General features: G+C 39.5%; 1 protein-coding gene across 17 annotated transcripts in view; it reads left to right on the top strand.

The window, feature by feature from the left end:
- LOC133642656 (RNA binding protein fox-1 homolog 2-like) overlaps positions 1–21,172 on the top strand; it is a 127,633-nt gene that overhangs the window by 33,553 nt on the left and 72,908 nt on the right. For all 17 annotated transcript variants that reach the window (XR_009824571.1, XR_009824573.1, XR_009824576.1 and 14 more), the window contains exon 2: positions 3,695–3,745. Coding sequence is in view for 2 of the 17 variants with exons in the window: in XM_062036994.1 (XP_061892978.1) it covers positions 3,695–3,745 (51 nt within the window). In the remaining 15 variants the exon portion in view is untranslated. The remainder of the gene's footprint in view (positions 1–3,694; positions 3,746–21,172) is intronic.

Genomic DNA, 21,172 nt, shown 5'->3' with positions numbered 1-21,172 from the left:
ACAAAGACTCCAAATTAGTCTGCAGTAACATATTGTGTCATTTATACACCTATTATTTTGTACACATTATTCATCTACTTGTTCATTTACTGTTAATATCTGTTTTAACATGTTCTATCTACACTTCTGTTAAAATGTAATAATCACTTATTCTTCTCTTTGATACTTTACATTAGTTTTGGTGATACTACAGATTTGGGTATGGATGCAATACCAAGTAGTTACAGGATCATACATTGGTCATATTCAAGGTTTTCCTGTCTCCAGGGTCGTATTTCACGGGTTAATAAACAACAGAAAAATGACAAAATTTCATTGATATTTTTTTATCGATTATATACAGTACGACTCTTATACAAGTTTGACCCCTTTCTCACTTTTTGGCTTCTTATTAAATAACTTTTTTAAATAGATTCAATCTTGCACGTGGAAACTTTAAGTGTGGGCTTTAGTTGATATAACACTCCCGTCAGGGGGTGCATTCTACGGCGGGGGTGCATTAACCAGCACAACACCGGGATGATTCATTGTGCATTAAATTTTTTTGCTGCATTAAGCGATGTCACGATGGTATCCTTACATCACACAAATTTATAAGCGCATGCTTAAATTTACCTCATGCCTTTGGTAAGCGCCGGAGTGATAAGAGGTTTTAAAATAATTAGCGCATGCTTAAATTTACCACATGCCTTTCCGCCGGAGTGAGAAGAGGTTTTAAATTAATTACCGCCCCGGCGCTAATTCAAGGAAATACGTTAGCTTGCTGTTAGCGGTTAGCTATTGTATCCTTCTACGGTGTGGAGTGAAGTTTAGCTATTCCTCGTCCTCCAGTGATAATGATACTTGTAATAAACATACTTTATTTGTCACCCTGGAGGCGATGATTAGTGATTAAGAAGTAGCTAAAACACTGCCGACTGTAAATGGATGTTAGTCGCTAGCTAGCTGGCCATGATTAAAGCACCTCTTCCTGAGTGGTGCGTCAGTGTGAAAAGCTTCACCTTTGTTAGTTTTTAAGCCAAAATACGTCAATTTTCCCTTTTCTGTCTACACATTGTGCATATTCCTCGCCTAACATGCCCAAGTCTGCTCATTAAAAAAAAACACTGGTATTTTTCAGAAGCAGTATAGTACCGTTTTTCTTTCATTAGTACCGCGGCACTTTATTAGCAGCGAGCAGCCCTAAGCCTCTTTCTAAATAATGTGGCTCACCCCCTTGCTCAGTCTGTGATTCATCTGTGCGTCACGCCATCTGTTTTTGCTCTTTGCCTGCACGCTTCAAAGCCACAAGTTGAATTCCGTTCACTTTCCCGCCGCAGTCAGCATTGGTGTGAGTCTCTTCAGTCCAATGTGCTGTCCCCGAGTCACCTTCTGGCCCAGAAAGTCGCCCTCCATTGTCGGAGTGAATGCAGTCGGGAAGGGAAGTGATTCCTTCAGCAGGCAGCTGGAGGTCAGGACTCTCCTCTTAGTGCTGTGCCGTCACTGCTCTTTAGTACAGCAGCCCACACCTTTAGGCCTACTTCTCTCTCTCCTTCCGTCTTCGTCCTGGTCTCAGTAGGAGGTGATGTTTTCTCTGCAGGCAGGACTGTCCTCTCTCACTGCTGTCCAAATATCAGCCTCCAGTTAACTCTCAGCCATTGTTGCAGTCTTCTGCCCCACTTTTGTGTCCCTCTGCAGCAAACAATAGCCTCTCTTGTCGGGGCCAAGCACCACAAAGTGGGGGCAAGGGACAGAAATAATCTAATTAAGTCATTACAGGACAATTAACCACAACACTAGTTTCTGGGACACCCTTGATGAGTGGGCGCCTCTGCCTTTTGTGTGTGGACTTTGATCGCTTTCTGGACATATGTTTGCTCTAAAATTTCTGGACATATGTTTGCTCTAAAAGTCCAGACAGGCTGTTCAAAATGTGTCTTTTTATGTGCAAACCCAACATATTTGTGTGTTGACTATAGTTGTACGTAGGGGTGTAACGGTACACAAAAATTTCAGTTTGGTGCGAACCCCGGTTTAGAGGTCACGGTTCGGTTAATTTTCGGTACAATAAGAAAACAACAAAATATACATTTTGGGGTTATTTATTTACCAAATTTGCAAAATCTTCCACCAAAAATATTTTTCTTAGTGTAATATTTGATGTGAAGTAATGGGAACCTTGGATAGGTCAATAATACATAATAACATTGATTTTGATTCAATATTATGTTTTGAGCAATGACACTTTGAAAGAAAAAAAACCAGCTTTGTTTTATTAGTCAACATTGCAACTTTTTCTAAATGACATTTCACCTTTAAGCTTTTTTATTTCACTTTTGTTATGTTTTTGTTTATTTGAATAGTATTTTTAGAATGTGCCGTGGGCCTTTAAAACATTAGCTGTGGGCCGCAAATGGCCTCCGGGGCACACTTTTGACACCCCTGCTATAGATAATAAAATATTAAATCTGATAAATCTATGGATAAAAAGCAGAGCCTGTCTCTGTCGCTGCCCCTCCCTCACCAATGCTGCTGCACACACAATTTGTTTTGTTTTTAACCCCTTCTTAACCCTGAACGTACATTGAAAATACACGCAAAATGGTAAACGGTTATATTTGTATAGCGCTTTTCTACCTTTCTTTTAAGGAACTCAAAGCGCTTTGACACTATTTCCACATTCACACACTGATTTAGATTTTAGATTTAGATTGATGTGATGGCGGGAGCTGCCATGCAAGGCGCTAACCAAGACCCATCAGGAGCAAGGGTGAAGTGTCTTGCTCAAGGACACAACGGACGTGACTAGGATGGTAGAAGGTGGGGATTGAACCAGGAACCCTCAGGTTGCTGGCACAGCCACTCTCCCGGCTGCGCCACGCCGCAACCCTAACTCAAAATGCCGGACATTTGAGGCATTTAGGAAACTCCGCCCTGACAGCTCCGCAAAAGAGGACATGTCCGGTGAAAAGAGGACGTACGGTCAGTCTATCCTAGCCCGTTAGCTGCTAGCATGCCGTGTGTTGTGCCTCGATGTGCATTGTTTACACAACGTGCGTTACGCTACTTAATATGTCCGTGTGGAAACTTGTTCGGTACACCTCCGAACCGAAACTGTTCAATACAAATACATTTACCGTTACACCCCTAGTTGTACGGTATACTAGTATAGTACCGCGATACTAATGAATCATATTCCGTACTATACCGCCTCTAAAAAGCCTTCTACTATCCCGGTGATAGGCATGATTTATGACCTACAATATAGTTCCAGGGAGCAGGGATGATGTCAACATCACACACAAGCTGGTGATCACGGCACCCCCATAAATAGTCTGTCTGTGTTAGCGCTTGTAATAACAATATCACTAATACTTGTTGATATTCAAGTCATGAAATGTAAATGGATTATTGTTGGCGCTTTTTGGATGTTTTTTTTATTGGGTTTTATGGGCAGAATGGCGGACCTCCTGTTGGCTCCTCTGTTAGCAGACTTTTATTTACGAGCATTAAAAAAATCTATCCGTCGTCATGTCTTCCATAATGATTGTGAACGATAGGCAAAATTCACCATAAAAACTGCAGTTCCCATTTAAAATGTCTTATGGGATAGAAATTTGAATAAAGTCTGCTCTTTCTCAGTGATGTTTTTTCAGCTGCTCAGTAGAAGTTTTGGTCTGTCCGCTTAAACACCACCTGCACTCTTCTCTTACAGAACAATGAGCCCTTAAATCCCGGTTTCCATGGATACCCACCTCACAGTCAGGTAAGTTTTATGACCATTCATGTTCAAACCATCTGCACAGAATTCTTCACTATTTCTTCTCCTAGCTGCTTTATGAAACACAATTAAGAGAGATTAGTAGGTAGTAACATGTTCTTAAAGAGGGAATAGTTTTTTAAATTAATCGCAATTCTTTTTTGTAATTATTCTTAATTAGTTCATAAAAATCGTTAATAAAAAAAAAAATATATATTTTTTTCAATGTGTCCTGTCCAGCCACTCAGACAAATCATATAGTTATTGTAGATGATCTACATCTGCTGTACACATTTACTTTAGTGTGGGCTACTTCTCTTGTTGCCTTATTTGTGTTTGACTTTATTTCATGTTTGGCTAGAATTTTATTCAAAACAACACAAAGGAAGTTGAGCAGCTAACAGTGGAATTCTCCACTGGAGTTTGGAGCAACACTAGGGGTGTAAACATTTTTTTTTTTTTAATGAATTGCGATTCTTATTTGTAACAATTCCTAAACCATTTAAAAAATTAAAAAATAAATAAAAAGTTTAGTTTTTTTCCTAATTCTGTCCTGTCCAGGCCACTCAGACCAATCATATTGTTGATTTTATATTGTCATACATTTTTAAATATAAAACTATAAAAAAAAATCAACATATATTCAGAAAAAATTGTTTTGAAAATTATTTATATACTAGGGGTGTCAAAAAATAGGATTCTCAAATTACCGTATTTCCTTGAATTGCCACCGGGTATATAGTATGCGCCTGCCTAGAATTACCGCCGGGTCAAACTCGTTTCACAAAATAATTAGCGCATGCTTGGAATTACCGCCGGGTCAGAATTACCGCCGGGTCAAACTCGTTTCGCAAAATATTATTTTTATTAGCGCATGTCTAGAATTACCGCCGGGTCAAACTCGTCACGTCACGAGTGACACTTCACCTGTCATCATTTTCAAAATGGAGGAGGCTGATTTCAATAATTTGAAATTGCATAAAGGGAAGAAGATTAAGAGCTATTCGGTAGGGTTTAAGGTCCAAGCTATTGAATAAGAAGCCAAAAAGTGCAAAAACAATAATGTTTGTGTTGGAGGAGTTGTGAATGACGGAAATATGAAATCCGTGCTGCAGTCGCTGCTGGGCCACAACATTAGGTACACCTGCAGACTGCAGCACGGATTTCATATTTCATTCATTCACAACTCCTCCCAACACGAACATTATTGTTTTTGCACTTTTTGGCTTTTTATTAAGTAACTTTTTTAAATAGATTCAATCTTGCACGTTGAAACTTTAAGTGTGGGCTTTAGTTGATATAACACTCCCGTCAGGGGGTGCATTCTACGGCGGGAGTGCATTAACCGGCACAACACCGGGATGATTCATTGTGCTTTAAATTTTTTTGCTGCATTAAGCGATGTCACGATGGTATCCTTACATCACACAAATTTATAAGCGCATGCTTAAATTTACCGCATGCCTTTGGTAAGCGCCGGAGTGAGAAGAGGTTTTAAATTAATTACCGCCCCGGCGCTAATTCAAGGAAATACGGTGTTCGCAATTCTTAATCGATAAAAAAAAAAAAAAATCTAATTTTTTTTTTTTTCCTAATCTGTCCTGTCCAGCCTCTTGGGTCAAATCATATACGTAGTAGATATAGATGATCTATATCTGCTGTACACATTGACTTTAGACAACTTCTCTTGTTGCCTTATTTGTCTTTGACTTTATTAAATGTTTGGTAGAATTGTATTGGAAAAAAAAGAGTTTTCTTCTAAGTAAAATAGAAATGTATCAGAGGTTTTATCTATTTAATGGAGGAATGTAGTTCATCATAGAACTGGCACCCAGAAAAGTATTGATTTGGTATCAAGAATGGTTTTAAATGGAGAATTGATTCTGAATGGAATTGTGACCCCCAAGAATGGTGTGGTGCCCACAGACATGATTGTGGTGCTATAGCAGAATGTGTTATTGACTCAAGTCAGGCAGGAGTTATTCAAAGTCTTGCCTGAGCCAGATGTTGCTAGCTCCAAAATGGTGCTGCAGGAAAGAAACTGCTTGTGGTGGAGCTCCTCTTTCAAAGGAGCGCCTCCATCCTCGTCTTTTAGAATGACAACTACACTCCTTTCTCCTATTTTTGATGATCCCCTCTACACCATTTGATGCATTGCTGTTCCTAACGAGAGCCTTACACTGACAGCAGTTCACCTTTAGCGCTCCACTGAGAATACATCTGCACTTTCTGTTTTGGTCTGCTGTGTGTTTGGGCTGTGCACCTTTCTGCCGGTGCCACAGGAGGGAAGTGTTGGTCTGCTTCTCCTCCTTGGGAAATGTCCTTTTCCTCCCCCACCTCTACTCTCTGCATCTCCTTTCTCGGAACACATTTCTCCTACAGTCTGCTGCAGGAGCTTCAACTGGAAGATTTGACCTGTCTAGTTAAAGTAGCAGCACAGCGGAAAACTAAGTTGACTTTATATGTTTCATTGTTGACATTAAACCATACCTAATTGTATTTACAATCTGCAAAGTATGTGGAAATACTGTCTAAACATCAGAAAAAGCCATAAATTCAGTCAGCCATTTTGAATATTCTGCTCCGAATACCTTCGGCTATTTTTGGAGAGTGACATCATGTTCTGCGCTCTAACCATATTATTAGGTCAGTCATTCTGGAAAATGCAAACATTTGAAAGAGATGTGCTGTTTGTCATTCTCAATCCTTATGTAGTTGAGTTTGTGTTTATTTGGAACATGCATGCATACAACATGATACATCACACATGCATGTAGGGCTGGGCGATATATGGAATATACTCGATACATCGCGGGGTTGTCTCTGTGCGATATAGAAAATGACTATATTGTGATATTGGAGTATACGTTCTCACGCAGTTGCTTTTAGCTGCAGACATTACACTGCAGGCGTTTCTCAGTCTTTCCTGTGTCTCCTCCTCACAGAGACATAAAACAAGCGCACCTTCTTACATACGTCACATACTGTCGCGTGTGCAACGTCATACGCTCTCACGGAGCAGAGAGGTAGCGGCCTGGGTAAAGTTAGCTGTCGTGCTAACGGTGCAAGTGGTAATACGACCGAAAGAAGGTGCCAAACTGGTAACAAATGAAGGAAGAATTTATTCCAAGAAAAACAGCAGAGGGTCCATCGTCTGGGTTTGGTTTGGCTTCAAGCGGGAAGATGTTGAACAGACAACAGTAATATGTCAAGTATGCGGCAAAAGCGTTGCTACAAAAAGTAGCATTACTGCTAATATGTAACATAATTTGAAAAGTCACCCGCTAGAGAATGAAGAGTGCTTGAAACTCCGCATGTCAACATCTCGGCCGGTGCCACACCCACAAAATACCCAATCAACCATTTCCACATCAACACCGTATGAAACAAATAGTCAACAACAGAATGAGATAACGTGCGAATCTGGTGACAAATGAAGGAATAATTAATTGCCAAGAAAAACAGCAGGGGGTCCATCGTCTGGCGGTGGTTTGGCTTCAAGCGGGAAGATGTCGAACAGACAACCGTAATTTGTCGAGTCCGGGGAAAAAGCATTGCTACAAAAAGTAGCATTACTGCTAATATGTAGCATCATTTGAAAAGTCACCTGCCAGAGAATGAAGAGTGCTTGAAACTCCGCATGTCAACATCTCCGTTCGGTGCCACACCCACTAAATGCCCAAGCAACCATTTCCACATCAACACCGTATGAAACAAATAGTCAACAACAGAAGGAGATAACGTCCGCAGAAACCTACCACATAGTGAAGGACATACACTATTTGATTTCCTATTATGCAGCTCATTTTTATTTGACACTTATTGAAATATCTTGTGTGACATCATGCACAAAAGTGCACTTTATTTGTTTTAAACTATTGTAGTGGCGTTCTGTACATAAAGTGCACTTTAATTGAGTGTTGTTTTGATATGTCATCTTAGTGACATCATGCACAAAAGTGCACTAATAGCTTGTTTTAAAATGTCTCTGACAATCTTGCACTTTCTGCTTTGAAACTACATGAATGTTTGTGCCACTGCTTAATAACTGTTTCATAAATACACTTTTGCTAAATTGACATAGTTGTGATTTCCCTCTCTGCATGAAAGTTTAAAAGTAGCATATATTAATGCAGTATGAAGAAGAATGTTTTAATGTAGACACATAGAATCATCATACTGCTGTGATTATATGCATCAAGTGTTCATTCAAGGCTAAGGCAAAATATCCACATATATATGGTGTATGGTGACATGGACTAAACATATCCACATATATATGGTGTATCGTGACATGGACTAAACATATCCACATATATATGGTGTATGGTGACATGGACTAAACATATCCACATATATATGGTGTATCGTGACATGGACTAAACATATCCACATATATATGGTGTATCGTGACATGGACTAAACATATCCACATATATATGGTGTATCGTGACATGGACTAAACATATCCACATATATATGGTGTATCGTGACATGGACTAAACATATCCACATATATATGGTGTATCGTGACATGGACTAAACATATCCACATATATATGGTGTATCGTGACATGGACTAAACATATCCACATATATATGGTGTATCGTGACATGGACTAAACATATCCACATATATATGGTGTATCGTGACATGGACTAAACATATCCACATATATATGGTGTATCGTGACATGGACTAAACATATCCACATATATATGGTGTATCGTGACATGGACTAAACATATCCACATATATATGGTGTATCGTGACATGGCCTAAACATATCCACATATTAATAAATGGCCATATCGCCCAGCCCTAGTGTACAGTACTGTAAACAAAAAAACGTATAATAAATGAAAAAAAGAAACCTGTGAATGAAAAAGCATGCACAGTAAATGAAAAAAACATCCTGTAAATGAAAAAATGTATAGTGTAAATGAGAAAAAATATATAATGAACAAAAACACATAAAAAACGGGGAAAAAAAGTCAATTTCTACAACACGGATTTCACTTAAAGCGGGTATTTTTTGGAACGTTAAAGGAGGAAACACAGATTTAAGAAGACTCCTGTACACAAACTGCTGGTTGTTTGCCAAAGTGGCCTGCTGGACTAGTGAGGTGATTGCTGTCTTACAGCACATGTTCCACGTGAGAGTGCTCCCAGCTATTTCTATTGTATGCAAATATTTAGGAAGATTATTGTGTTGTATTTGTCGAGGCTTATTTTTGAATGAAAGCTTGTTGATGATGTGTTTGTGGAAGGAAGCCCTTGTGCGAGTCCACTGATGAGTCTTTCTTGACTCCGTGTGATGACTGCACATCTGTGTGTACATATGTGTTTGCCAGTCTTTATCACCCATTCAGTCTGTGTGCTTAATCCTCATTCATCCTCTCATCCTCCTCACTTACAGCCCTAATCCTGTCATCCCTCACTCTTTTTTTCCCCACTCATCCCTTTATCTCTTTATCCTGTTATCTGCCCGTGGCATCCACTGGCCCATTGTCCGTGCCCGTGCGGACCAGGACTGCCTCCCAGTACTCCCCCTGCCCTCCTCCCACCTTCCTGGACCCGCTTCCAGCCAGACTCAGCAGATGTCTGAAAGCTTGGCACCGGGGTTTTCTTTCTGCAGAGCTCCATCCCTCCCTTCTGAAAGTGCACTCTCATCCCTTCAGCCCAACAGTGTTTAGACGTGCATAGCCTCCTCCACAACAAAGTGCTGCATTGCAGTGCTGTGGTTGAGGTTCCTGTTCAGGTTTTCAAGTGGAATCACGACCGGTATTCCCTCGTTTTTTTTTTTTCTTCTTCTTTCTGTGTTTTGAAAGCGGCTCCAGCTTGTAGCTCACCCACGCAGCTGGCCGTCTTTAGACCGGCGTAGTAGCTACGGCTGCTTTTTGGAGCTGACGAGCTGTCATGCAATAAATAAATCATCTAAAAAAGCTGCAGTGCAGTGGGGGTTGCCTTCTGTACTCGCACGCTGCCAGTGGGAACAGAAGGCAGCCTTTTCTTGCCTCCCGTTTGAGAAGACGTACCCTTGCTGATCTCAGCCCAACCAGGGTTTAGACCGTGGATGCGGAACCAGGAAGTTTACAAGAGAGGCGGGAACAAGAGCAGTGTAACGTGAGAGACGGCGACGGCGGAGAGAGGGAGATAGCGGGGCTGTCAGGGGTGGAGAGACGCTTATAGGCCCTAGGGGAATTAGAGCGGCAGAACCGGCCGCTGAGACGGAAGGGGGGGTAAAGGCAGAGTGACAGGCAGACGAGGCTGGCGCGTTGAAGGAGCAACACCAGCAAGGGGAAGGGGGAGAGTTTGAATGTGCGAGACGGACCTTGACTGAAGCCACCGTCAGCCCATGGTCCTGGAGCACCGAGGAGCCGGGGTGGAGGTCGACACGCACCAGGAGGGGGAGGTGAAAGCGGAGAGCTGGTCAAGAGTTGTCCTGCCAGGTCAGGCCATGATGGGACTGTACTACCCAAACACCCTGCTGGTGAGTTCTTCAGCAACCTGGGACAAATGCATGCACGTTTGCAATCAGGGGAGTGGAATCATAGCTCCTCAACAGGTTGTAGCATTCTTTGCAACTTGACATTGCACAAAGATGGCAGACTAACATTGCTGTTTGCATACATTGTGTATTGAAGCTTGGCCTCATTGCTGATAGACAGCCTGGGGATGTCTTTAGCTCTGTTCTAGCATGTTCTGTTCTGGGGCCCCTTGAAGGTAGCAAAAGGCCCTTCAATAACATATGTTGGTATGCATACACCTAAGTACTGGAGTGCAACATCATGTTGGGCATAGAAACAATGCAACACTGACACCAGATACGTCCATGCAGTTTAATACTCCTTCCTAGATAGATGGTGACAGGTGCCAAGGCAGAAGTTTTGACACACACACACACACACACACACACACACACACACACACACACACACACACACACACACACACACACACACACACACACACACACACACACACACACACACACACACACACACACACACACACACACACACACACACACACACACACACACACACACACACACACACACACACACACACACACACACACACACACACACACACACACACACACTTTTTTTGTTGCTGACAGAGAAGGTCTGAGAGGTTTCAACAGCCATCCTCTGCATCTGTGGTATTTTGTGCCAAATATTTTCTCCGTCAAGTTCATGTTATTAATGACTACAATAATGTTATACTGGGTTTCATGTTCAACTCAAACCACCTCATATTTCAAATTTCCTTCAAGAACTGTCTTTCTGTCTGTTTTTCTTCCCTATCTCCTTATTTTTTATTGTCTGCACCATGATTAGGGAAGGTTGTTTGGATTGGGTCATATAAGTAAACACTACAAGTATAAATAATAGACAAGAACAAATGTGTTTTTATTCTTTTTATGCATTCTTAATCATAAATAAACTCTAGCAAAAGTCAGCTGACAATGGAGCCAATAGTAGTCGCTCTAAAGAGAAATGCTGTAAGTATATACACATGTCATATTTTCTCCGTCAAATTGATTACGATCATGTTAAATTGGGTTTCATTTTAAACTGGAAAACCTAATCATATGTCAAATTTCCTTCAATAACTTTCTTTCTGTCTGTTTTTCTTCCCTATCTCCTTATTTTTTATTTTCTGCACCATGATTAGGGAAGGTTGTTTGGATTGGGTCATAGAAGTAAACGCTGCAAGTATAAATAATAGACAAGAACACGTGTGTTTATCTTCTTTTTATGCATTCTAAATCATAAATAAACTTTAGCAAAAGTCAGCTGACAATGGAGTAGTCGCTCTATAGAGAAATGCTGTAAGTATATACAGTATGTAACGTAGTAACAGGCACATTCATAATAACATGTCATATTTTCTCCGTCAAATTGATTACGATCATGTCAAATTGAGTTTCATTTTAAACTGGAAAACTTAATCATATGTCAAATTTCCTTCAAGAACTTTTTTTCTGTCTGTTTTTCTTCCCTATCTCCTTATTTTTTATTTTCTGCACCATGATTAGGGAAGGTTGTTTGGATTGGGTCATAGAAGTAAATGCTGCAAGTATAAATAATAGACAAGAACACGTGTGTTTATCTTCTTTTTATGCATTCTAAATCATAAATAAACTTTAGCAAAAGTCAGCTGACAATGGAGTAGTCGCTCTATAGAGAAATGCTGTAAGTATATACAGTATGTAACGTAGTAACAGGCACATTCATAATAACATGTCATATTTTCTCCGTCAAATTGATTACAATCATGTTAAATTGAGTTTAATTTTAAACTGGAAAACCTTCTCATATGTCAAATTTCCTTCAAGAACTTTGTCTGGTTTTCTTCCCTATCTCCTTACTTTGTTGTTCCCTTGCCCGCTCCTCTATTTTCCCTCCCCGTAGGCCATTGCAGCTGAAGGCTAAACACTTTTTTTGCCCTTCAAATGTTCCTTCAGGGAGTGATCTTTGCTTATCACAAAAACACACCTCATCCTGCACTCCCGCCAAAAGATTATACCACCGCCTATTTTGGGTGACACTTAGTTGCTGTTAAAGGGGAAGTGCACTTTAAAATAAAAAAATCAATCAATCTCAATCCCTGTCTACGACAAGAACACATGTTTTTCCGTTTTTAATGAATTTTAAATGGTAAATAAACGTTAGCAAGAATCAGCTAACAATGGAGTCAATGAGAACTCTTCTATTCCGCCCACAAGGCCCTCTAAATTTCCATCCAAAAACTGCCAACAATACTCCATTTACATCTTGTGACCTTAATGTTGACCAAGTATTAGCGATATCTTTTCACAGACGATCTATTTTTAGCGGTGCGTTGATCATAGAGAGCTAACTAGCTAATGCTGCTATATTGACATATTGAGCAGGTGACTGGTTGCTGCTTTGCTTCTGAGTTATAAATCATACATGACCAACACACATTTACAGGCTTGTCAGACAGGTCGGCCGGGCCTGCTGTTAAGGGTGGCTATAGCTGCAGAGATGAGGCTTTGTTGACATCTATACGGTAGTTATATTTTGATAAACAATCATAAATGAATCTTTCAGCACGAACACAATGTTGACATCTATAGTTATATTTTGATAAACAATCATAAATTAATCTTTCAGCACATACACAATGTTGACATCTATAGTTATATTCTGATAAACAATCATAAATTAATCTTTCAGCACTTACACAATGTTGACATCTATAGTTATATTTTGATAAACAATCATAAATGAATCTTTCAGCACATACACAATGTTGACATCTATAGTTATATTTTGATAAACAATCATAAAGTAATCTTTCAGCACATACACAATGTTGACATTTATAGTTATATTTTGATAAACAATCATAAATGAATCTTTCAGCACTTACACAATGTTGACATCTATAGTTATATTTTGATAAACAATCATAAATGAATCTTTCAGCACATACACAATGTTGACATTTATAGTTATATTTTGATAAACAATCATAAATGAATCTTTCAGCACATACACAATGTTGACATCTATAGTTATATTTTGATAAACAATCATAAATGAATCTTTCAGCACGTACACAATGTTGACATCTATAGTTATATTCTGATAAACAATCATAAATGAATCTTTCAGCACATACACAATGTTGACATCTATAGTTATATTTTGATAAACAATCATAAATTAATCTTTCAGCACGTACACAATGTTGACATCTATAGTTATATTTTGATAAACAATCATAAAGTAATCTTTCAGCACATACACAATGTTGACATTTATAGTTATATTTTGATAAACAATCATAAATGAATCTTTCAGCACATACACAATGTTGACATTTATAGTTATATTTTGATAAACAATCATAAATGAATCTTTCAGCACAAACACAATGTTGACATCTATAGTTATATTTTAATAAACAATCGCGTGGCGAACTTGGTAGAGTGGCTGTGCCAGCAATCGGACTGTTGCTGGTTACTGGGGTTCAATTCCCACCTTCTACCTTCCTAGTCACGTCCGTTGTGTCCTTGGGCAAGACACTTCACCCTTGCTCCTGATGGCTGCTGGTTAGCGCCTTGCATGGCAGCTCCCGCCATCAGTGTGTGAATGTGTGTGTGAATGGGTGAATGTGGAAATAGTGTCAAAGCGCTTTGAGTACCTTGAAGGTAGAAAAGCGCTATACAAGTATAACCCATTTATTTATCATTTATGATCTATGATATCACTCAACAAATGTTTTGATCGAGTATAGGGATCTAGTTAGATTTTTTTGCTGGTATCTGCTTTTAGCTGTAGTATCTTGTGTCTCAGATAGGTCTCCATCTTGGCTTGGTTGACCACTGCTTTTCACTTCACAATATAAAATGTTCATGGCAGTGCTTGGATGTTTTTAGAGTGCTTTATAAATGTAGCTTACCACCACAAGGTGTGAATGAATGATGGGTTCCCACTTCTCTGTGAGCGCTTTGAGTATCTCAAATAGAAAAGCGCGATATAAAATCTAATCCATTATTATTATTATTATTATTATTATTTAGAGGCGGAATAGGCTGACTTGTACTAACATTTATTTACAATTGAGAATGCATTAACATAAATAAAAAACATGTGTTCTTGTCTTAAAAAAGTATTGTAAATGAAAGACAACATTTTAAATCCTTAGAATTAAAATGTGCTGGTTTGCGATAGCCAAGTAGTCTCAATGGTTTCTGCTGTCTCACTTTGAAACTGAGGGACATGCTGTGGTTCAAGAGGTTTGGACTGAAAGGATTCACTGTGAGTCCACCGCTAGCGACTAAACAGTCTGCAAGTACCAGGGTGAGCACACCCAGCAGGACCTGGTTAAATAGTGAGCACACCCCTTCTTCAACTTGATTAGAAGTAGGCTTGTCCACATACCAATATTTTGGTACCGGTACCAAAATGTATTTCGATACTTCTCTAAATAAAGGGGACCACAAAAAATGTCATTATTGTCTTTAATTTAACAACAAATGTTAGTGTACATGAAATATATGTTTATTATTGTCATTTAGTCCTTAAATAAAATAGTGAACATACTAGACAACTTGTCTTTTAGTAGTAAGTAAACAAACAAAGACTCCTAATTAGTCTGCTGACGTATGCAGTAACATATTGTGTCATTTATACACCTATTATTGTGTACACATTATTAAGGAACAAACTGTAAAAATGGCTTATTCATCCACTTGTTCATTTACTGTTAATATCTGCTTATTTTCTGTTTGAACATGTTCTATCTACACTTCTGTTAAAATGTAATAATCACTTATTCTTCCCTTGTTTGATATCTCCGGGTCTAAGTTGGTTGTCAAAGTTGACCACCTTGTCAGTTTATGTCCACAACCTTCTACTATCCAGGTGAGAGGCATGCTTTATCATCTAGAATTCCCTTTCACCAGTTTAGAGGCGATGCAGTAGCTCAGTATGTCAACATAGCAACATGAGCTAGTTAGCTCTCTGTGATAATGGCACTACTAAAATAGTTTGTCTGCGTTAGCGCTAATAATAACATTATCGCTAATACTTGTTAATATTTAGGCCACAAGATGTACATGGAGCATTGTTGGCGCTTTTTTCGAGGGCTTTATGAGCGAAATAGTCTACTCCTTAGCTGCATTGTTAGCCACCTCCTACTTACCCTATTTTACAACTTAGAATGCATGAACAAATAAACACGTGTGTTCTTGTCTTATATAGGGATTGTGAATGATAGGCAACATTCCCCTTTAACGATTAGTTGACTAATCGGATTATAAAGCAGACACATATTCAGTGGCTCTAATTTAGCATTCAACTTTTAAATTCAGCTTGAGTTATTTTTAGGCATAACAACAAGGATGACTTATTCAGTCATAAATATTCATTTATACTGCAGCCATGCTGCTCAGTTGGCTGTCACAAAAATAAAACTAACTATTCATAGGGATGATACTCGAAACCGGTTTTCCCGGTTGTTTGATAAGAAAAGAACCGAGTCCTCGGACTCGAATCCCTTTTTGAGAACCGGTACCCGTTATCGAGACCACTATAGTAAAGAAAAAGAGTTGATTCTTTATTGGAATCCCGTCCCGACCAGAAATGCTCCGTGGGACATCACAAGAAATGACGTTACGTAGCTCAGTCATTAGGCGCAGATAGCGAAAGCAGGAAAACAATGGACCGGAAAAAGCGCTCCAAGGTGTAATAAAGTTCAAAACAAAAGCTATAATCCATCGAATAACTTTACTGAGAGATTTGAGCAGGGTACAAACACATGACCAACACTTTTACCACCAACCGGAAACATAGCAACCAGGCTAGCAACGCACCTCCTTTACGGCAGCTGTCGCAACCTTCTTAAAACAACCGCAGCACATACATATATATACAACACTGCAGCACATACATATATATACAACACTGCAGCACATACATATATATACAACACTGCAGCACATACATATATATACAACACATCTCCCTTTTTTAACTTTTGTTTTTCTTTCCTTGTAAACGTTACAAAATCACACTGTAGATGTGTTGTCTGTCTAATTATAAATAATGCAGACGAGGCATGTTGGCTGACTTCTTGACGTTTACTTTCACAGCGTGGCAACATGCAACACTTTTCGGGGCTACCGCGCATGCTCGTCACTCCCGTTGCATGCTGGGTAGTGTAGTTGTTATATTCCCTAGCTCATAACATTTTTCCCCCTATAAAGAAATAATGTTAACTCAATAAAGTGTATTTCTTTATTTAGCTTTAACTTTTCATTTTTTTAGCATTGTAACCACATTTGCAAACAACTTTTCTCTTTATAGAATTTTCTTTCAATAAAGAAATAAAGTGCAAAAATGTCAAAGCATCATAACTAAATAAATGATAATAAATGATAAATAACAAAATAACAAACAGTTATGTCAAATAGCAGCAGAAGTGCACTTTTTGGAGAGCTGTATTATTTTCAGTTTTGTGCCCAAGGGACTGATTTTATTTAACACTATATTATTATTTATACACCTATAGTGATCACAGAGACAGCTTGTTTTTGTGTTACTGTATATATTTGTTTTTCTGAAAAATCCCACTTAATATACTTTGGGTAACAACAGTCAATATTTTTATTTTTTTATTTTTTTAGGGGGGTAACAGTCAATATTTATTTATTTATTACATTTTATTTTTTTATTATATAATAAAAGTGAGCTTTTGTTAAACCAAATATTGTGTGTTTTTTTCCATGTACAACAACCTATCTGGACTCCATAAGAGAATCGATAAGGAATCGGTTCGATAAGAGGATTTGATAATAGGCTCGAACTCGATAATTTCTTATCAAACATCATCCATAACTATTCAACTTTTACTGTATTTTTCGGACCATAGGGTGCACTGCCGATGAGCGGGTCTATTCAGGTCTATTTTCATACAAAAGGCACACCGGATTATAAGGCGCATTAAAGGGGTCATATTATGATGTTTTTCTAAATGTAAAAGACTTCCTTGTGGTCTACATAACATGTGATGGTGGTTCTTTGCTCAAAATGTTGCATAGATGATGTTTTACACATCATCTTCAAGTCGCTTTCTGATGCGCCGTTTTGTGGGCGCTCTTATTTACGTGCCTCCACTTGGACAGCGTCTTCTCCCCGTCATCTTTGTTGTAGCGTTGTAGCGTGCAAGGACGGGGGTGGAAGAAGTGTCAAAAGATGCCACTAACTGTTTTAATGACATTCAGACTTTACTTCAATCAATAACGGAGCAGCATCTCCTCATCCGTGGCTCACTAGTGCAACAACAACGCCCGAAATGTGTCCCGTGACCGGAACTCTCTAACAACTAAAGTTCCTTGGTTGAATAATGCAAACTCACTACACCGGTATGTTTTAGTGCTTTCATGGTGAGTTTACTGACAGATATAAGTAAGAACTTTACACTACTTTATATTAGAAATGGCAACAGTGGAGGATGAATGTCACATAACAAGAAGATAGAGAAAAAGAAGAAGATTAATGACTACGGTGTCGGCATGGAATACAGTGGCGGACGTGCGCAAATTTTCAGGACTTATGCAGATCCCAATTACACATCAGAAGGTAAGAAAAGTTGGTTTTGCATAATGTTGTGAAACAAAACATCAGATAATATGTCTGCTAATGGGTGCCATTTTTCCGTCCTTAAGCACACACCATAATAATACTTGTACCTCTGACTACGGTAGCCATAATTGGCCGACAATCCATCAAGCGGTGCGGCTTTATAGCTTACCAAAGTCATGCTAAAACATTTTGACAGATTTTTGAGTGCCGTGTGTAATGGAACATTTAAAGTTGTGGTGTTGTTTACTGGCATCATATTGCAGATACTACATGTATCTCTTATGTGTGACTGCCATCTACTGGTCACACTTATCATTACACCATGTACCAAATAAAATAGCTTCGAGGTCAGTAAGCACAACCAGAATAATGCTCTACATTAGGCGCACCGGGTTATAAGAAAATTGAGAAAATGAAAGGATTTCAAGTGTGCCTTATAGTCCGAAAAATACGGTACTATGTGCCAATATTACACCTAAAAACAAGTTGTGAGGATCCGCAGACGACTAGTGTGACGTCATAGGTCAACCGGAAAGGGAATTAATGTATCTGCGCTAAAATGAAATAAGCATCCCTCAGTGCACAAGGACTTCACACGGAGGTGTGGAAACACAAACTATTTGAGAAATACCGTAATTTCTGGTCTATAAGCCGCTACTTTTCCCCCTCGTTCTGGTCCCTGCGGCTTATACAAGGGTGCGGCTTATTTACGGCCTGTTCTTCTCCGACACCAACGAAGAGGATTTCGGTGGTTTTAGTACGCAGGAGGAAGACGATGACACAATGATTAAAGACTGACTTTTCAGGCTGGTTATTTTGATAACGTACAGGCGAGCACTTTGTATTACTTTGCACCGTTGTATTATTTGTACTCTGCACGAATGCTGTTCGCCATGTCAAAGATGTGAAAGTTTGATTGAATGATTGAAAGATTTATTGTTAATAAATGGGACGCTTTGCGTTCCCAAACAGTCACCTCTGTCCCGACAATCCCCTCCATGGTAGCAGGAACCCCTATATACTACGCTAATTACACATCAAAACCCTGCGGCTTATAGTCGGGTGCGGCTTATATATGGAGCAATCTGTATTTTCTCCTAAATTTAGCTGGTGCGGCTTATAGTCCGGAAATTACGGTAATACCAATTTAGTGTTCAAAAAACAGTTGTTGTTGTCTTTAGTGTCTAGTGATGCCATATTTGACTGTTGTAGAGAAGTGAGTGTGACCACATAAGGAGATGCCTGTTCCCTGATGGATGTTGCAGTAATTGTTAGTGCTGTGTAAAAAGGGAGGGCACAAAGTCACGCGCTGGCTTTTATCATGCGTGGCAAGCTGGGAGGAATAGTCATGCAGGGAAAGACTGGGGGTGGGGTGTGTTTTTGGAACCATCGGAAAAGAAATGAGCGTGGTGCTAGAGAAGTCCTCCGCCAGGCAGCTCTGGACCTGCTTCCAGTCGGCACACGGGCACAGTTTGATGGACGAGCTAGTTTACAGTGTCAGCACACACTCGCGCCTGAAAGCTGTGTGTATGGACAAACATGGTGGTGTGGCAGGTATTACACTACAGTACGCGGGGAGGAAAGGCTCGTCATGGACAGTTGCAACTCCGGAGAGATGTTTGACTTCATTTTCTTTGACAGAGTACCACGGATTCAGCCGCCATGTTTGAATTGATTGTGCAAGCAGACATGGCTCCATCAGAGTGTGTCAACGTGTTCTATAATCTGTACTCTCCATTATGTAGTTTGTCATGATATTCCCCACAGCCCTGCCATCCGGGGGGGGGGGGTTAAGGTTGTCCTAGTCTAGGGGTGTCAAACGCAAGGCCCGCGGGCAGGATCAAGCCCACAAACAGGTTTTTTAATGAGTTTGCCAAGTATAAAAATGAGCTGCTTTTTTTTTTTTTTTTTTTTTTAACAAAAGAAACTGCTGTTCTAAATGTGTCCACTGGATGTCACAATAGCAATTCTGTCAGGCAAGCAAACGGATTGTACCGGGGCCAAGCAAGAGGTAGACTGTAAAGGGTGACTGTGGCTCCTCCTCCTCCTCGACCCACATGAACTTAAACTTCTGCTTGGAACACATGGTCATTTGCCCCAAAATGTCCTGTCTAACACAAGAAAAGTGAACGTGATCCTTATGAATAGTTTTTACCTCCGTTTCTTACGGTTTGTTGAGTTAGCACTGAATTTATGCGTGGACATGACAAAGGCGCCAAGAGTTTACATGTTGTGTTTTTTGTTCAATCCCAGGAAGACTGTGACTTAAAGTTTAATCCTGGTTTTGTAGATACACTAAAGCGAAGTCTAAGCTCCTGGGGCCGTACTTATCAAGCTTCTTAGAATTACTCCTAAGAAGTCTGCTAAGAGTTGACTTAAGAGTAAATAAATGATTCGCTGAAAGCTGCACTTAAAAGTTAGTTATCAAGCGTCTTACTCACACTTTCAGCGAAGTGTAGGACTGAATCTTAAGTGTCACACTCAGAGCTGAATTACGACATTACTATGTGCCGTAAACGCAATTTTAGGTGACGTCATTTCTGTGTCCATAGAAATGACCAATCACGGAAGGGAATCCCTTGTCTAAGAATAAAGAAATATCTTGGAAATATTTAAGTGGACAATGGGAGTGTATATTTTGACAATAAACTACAAAATAATACAAAACAAACTAGTTCCCGCCGGCACTCACGCTACCGCTCCCTCTCTTCTATCGCCCACACACTCACTGACGTCACTCACCTCACGGCCACACACATACGCTACTGTCATAACATTTTCTTTCCAATTCATTAATTAGGCAACTAATTTGAAACTGGTGTGGGTGGCTCTATATATACTAGCCCACTGCAGACACATGCAGAAATCAACAAGGAATCGAAAAGTATTAAATCTGTGACAAAAATAATATCCGCTCTGTCTAAACGATACCGTTTGATCAGCTGCTCATCATCAAAAAAACAAAAAACATTGTTCCGTTCCCTGAACGTTGGCGCACGTCTCTCTCGCCTCAGTGCCATCCCCTGCTGGCAACTCCTAACCACTTAAGACACCTCTGAAGGTCTCTTAAATATCGTGGAGAGTAGGAGTGATTCTTAGACTTAAGAACGTTGATAAAAAGCTTTTATTCTTAAGTTTGAGAGTAGGACTAAATTTCGCAAATTCTCAGGACTTAAGTGTAAAATGGCACTCTAAGAAGCTTGATAAGTACAGCCCCAGGTGTTTTTGAAGCCGCACCAATTTCCTCAGAATTTCCAACAAACTTGAAGTGTTTTGTCCAGAGGATTATTTGTGATTTGTACAT

This window comes from Entelurus aequoreus, linkage group LG25 (genome assembly GCF_033978785.1).
Source record: "Entelurus aequoreus isolate RoL-2023_Sb linkage group LG25, RoL_Eaeq_v1.1, whole genome shotgun sequence".
NCBI classification, from domain to species: Eukaryota; Metazoa; Chordata; class Actinopteri; order Syngnathiformes; family Syngnathidae; genus Entelurus; species Entelurus aequoreus.
The sequence above is the reverse complement of the archived record's forward strand: the minus strand, read 5'-3'. Positions and strand labels throughout refer to the sequence as shown.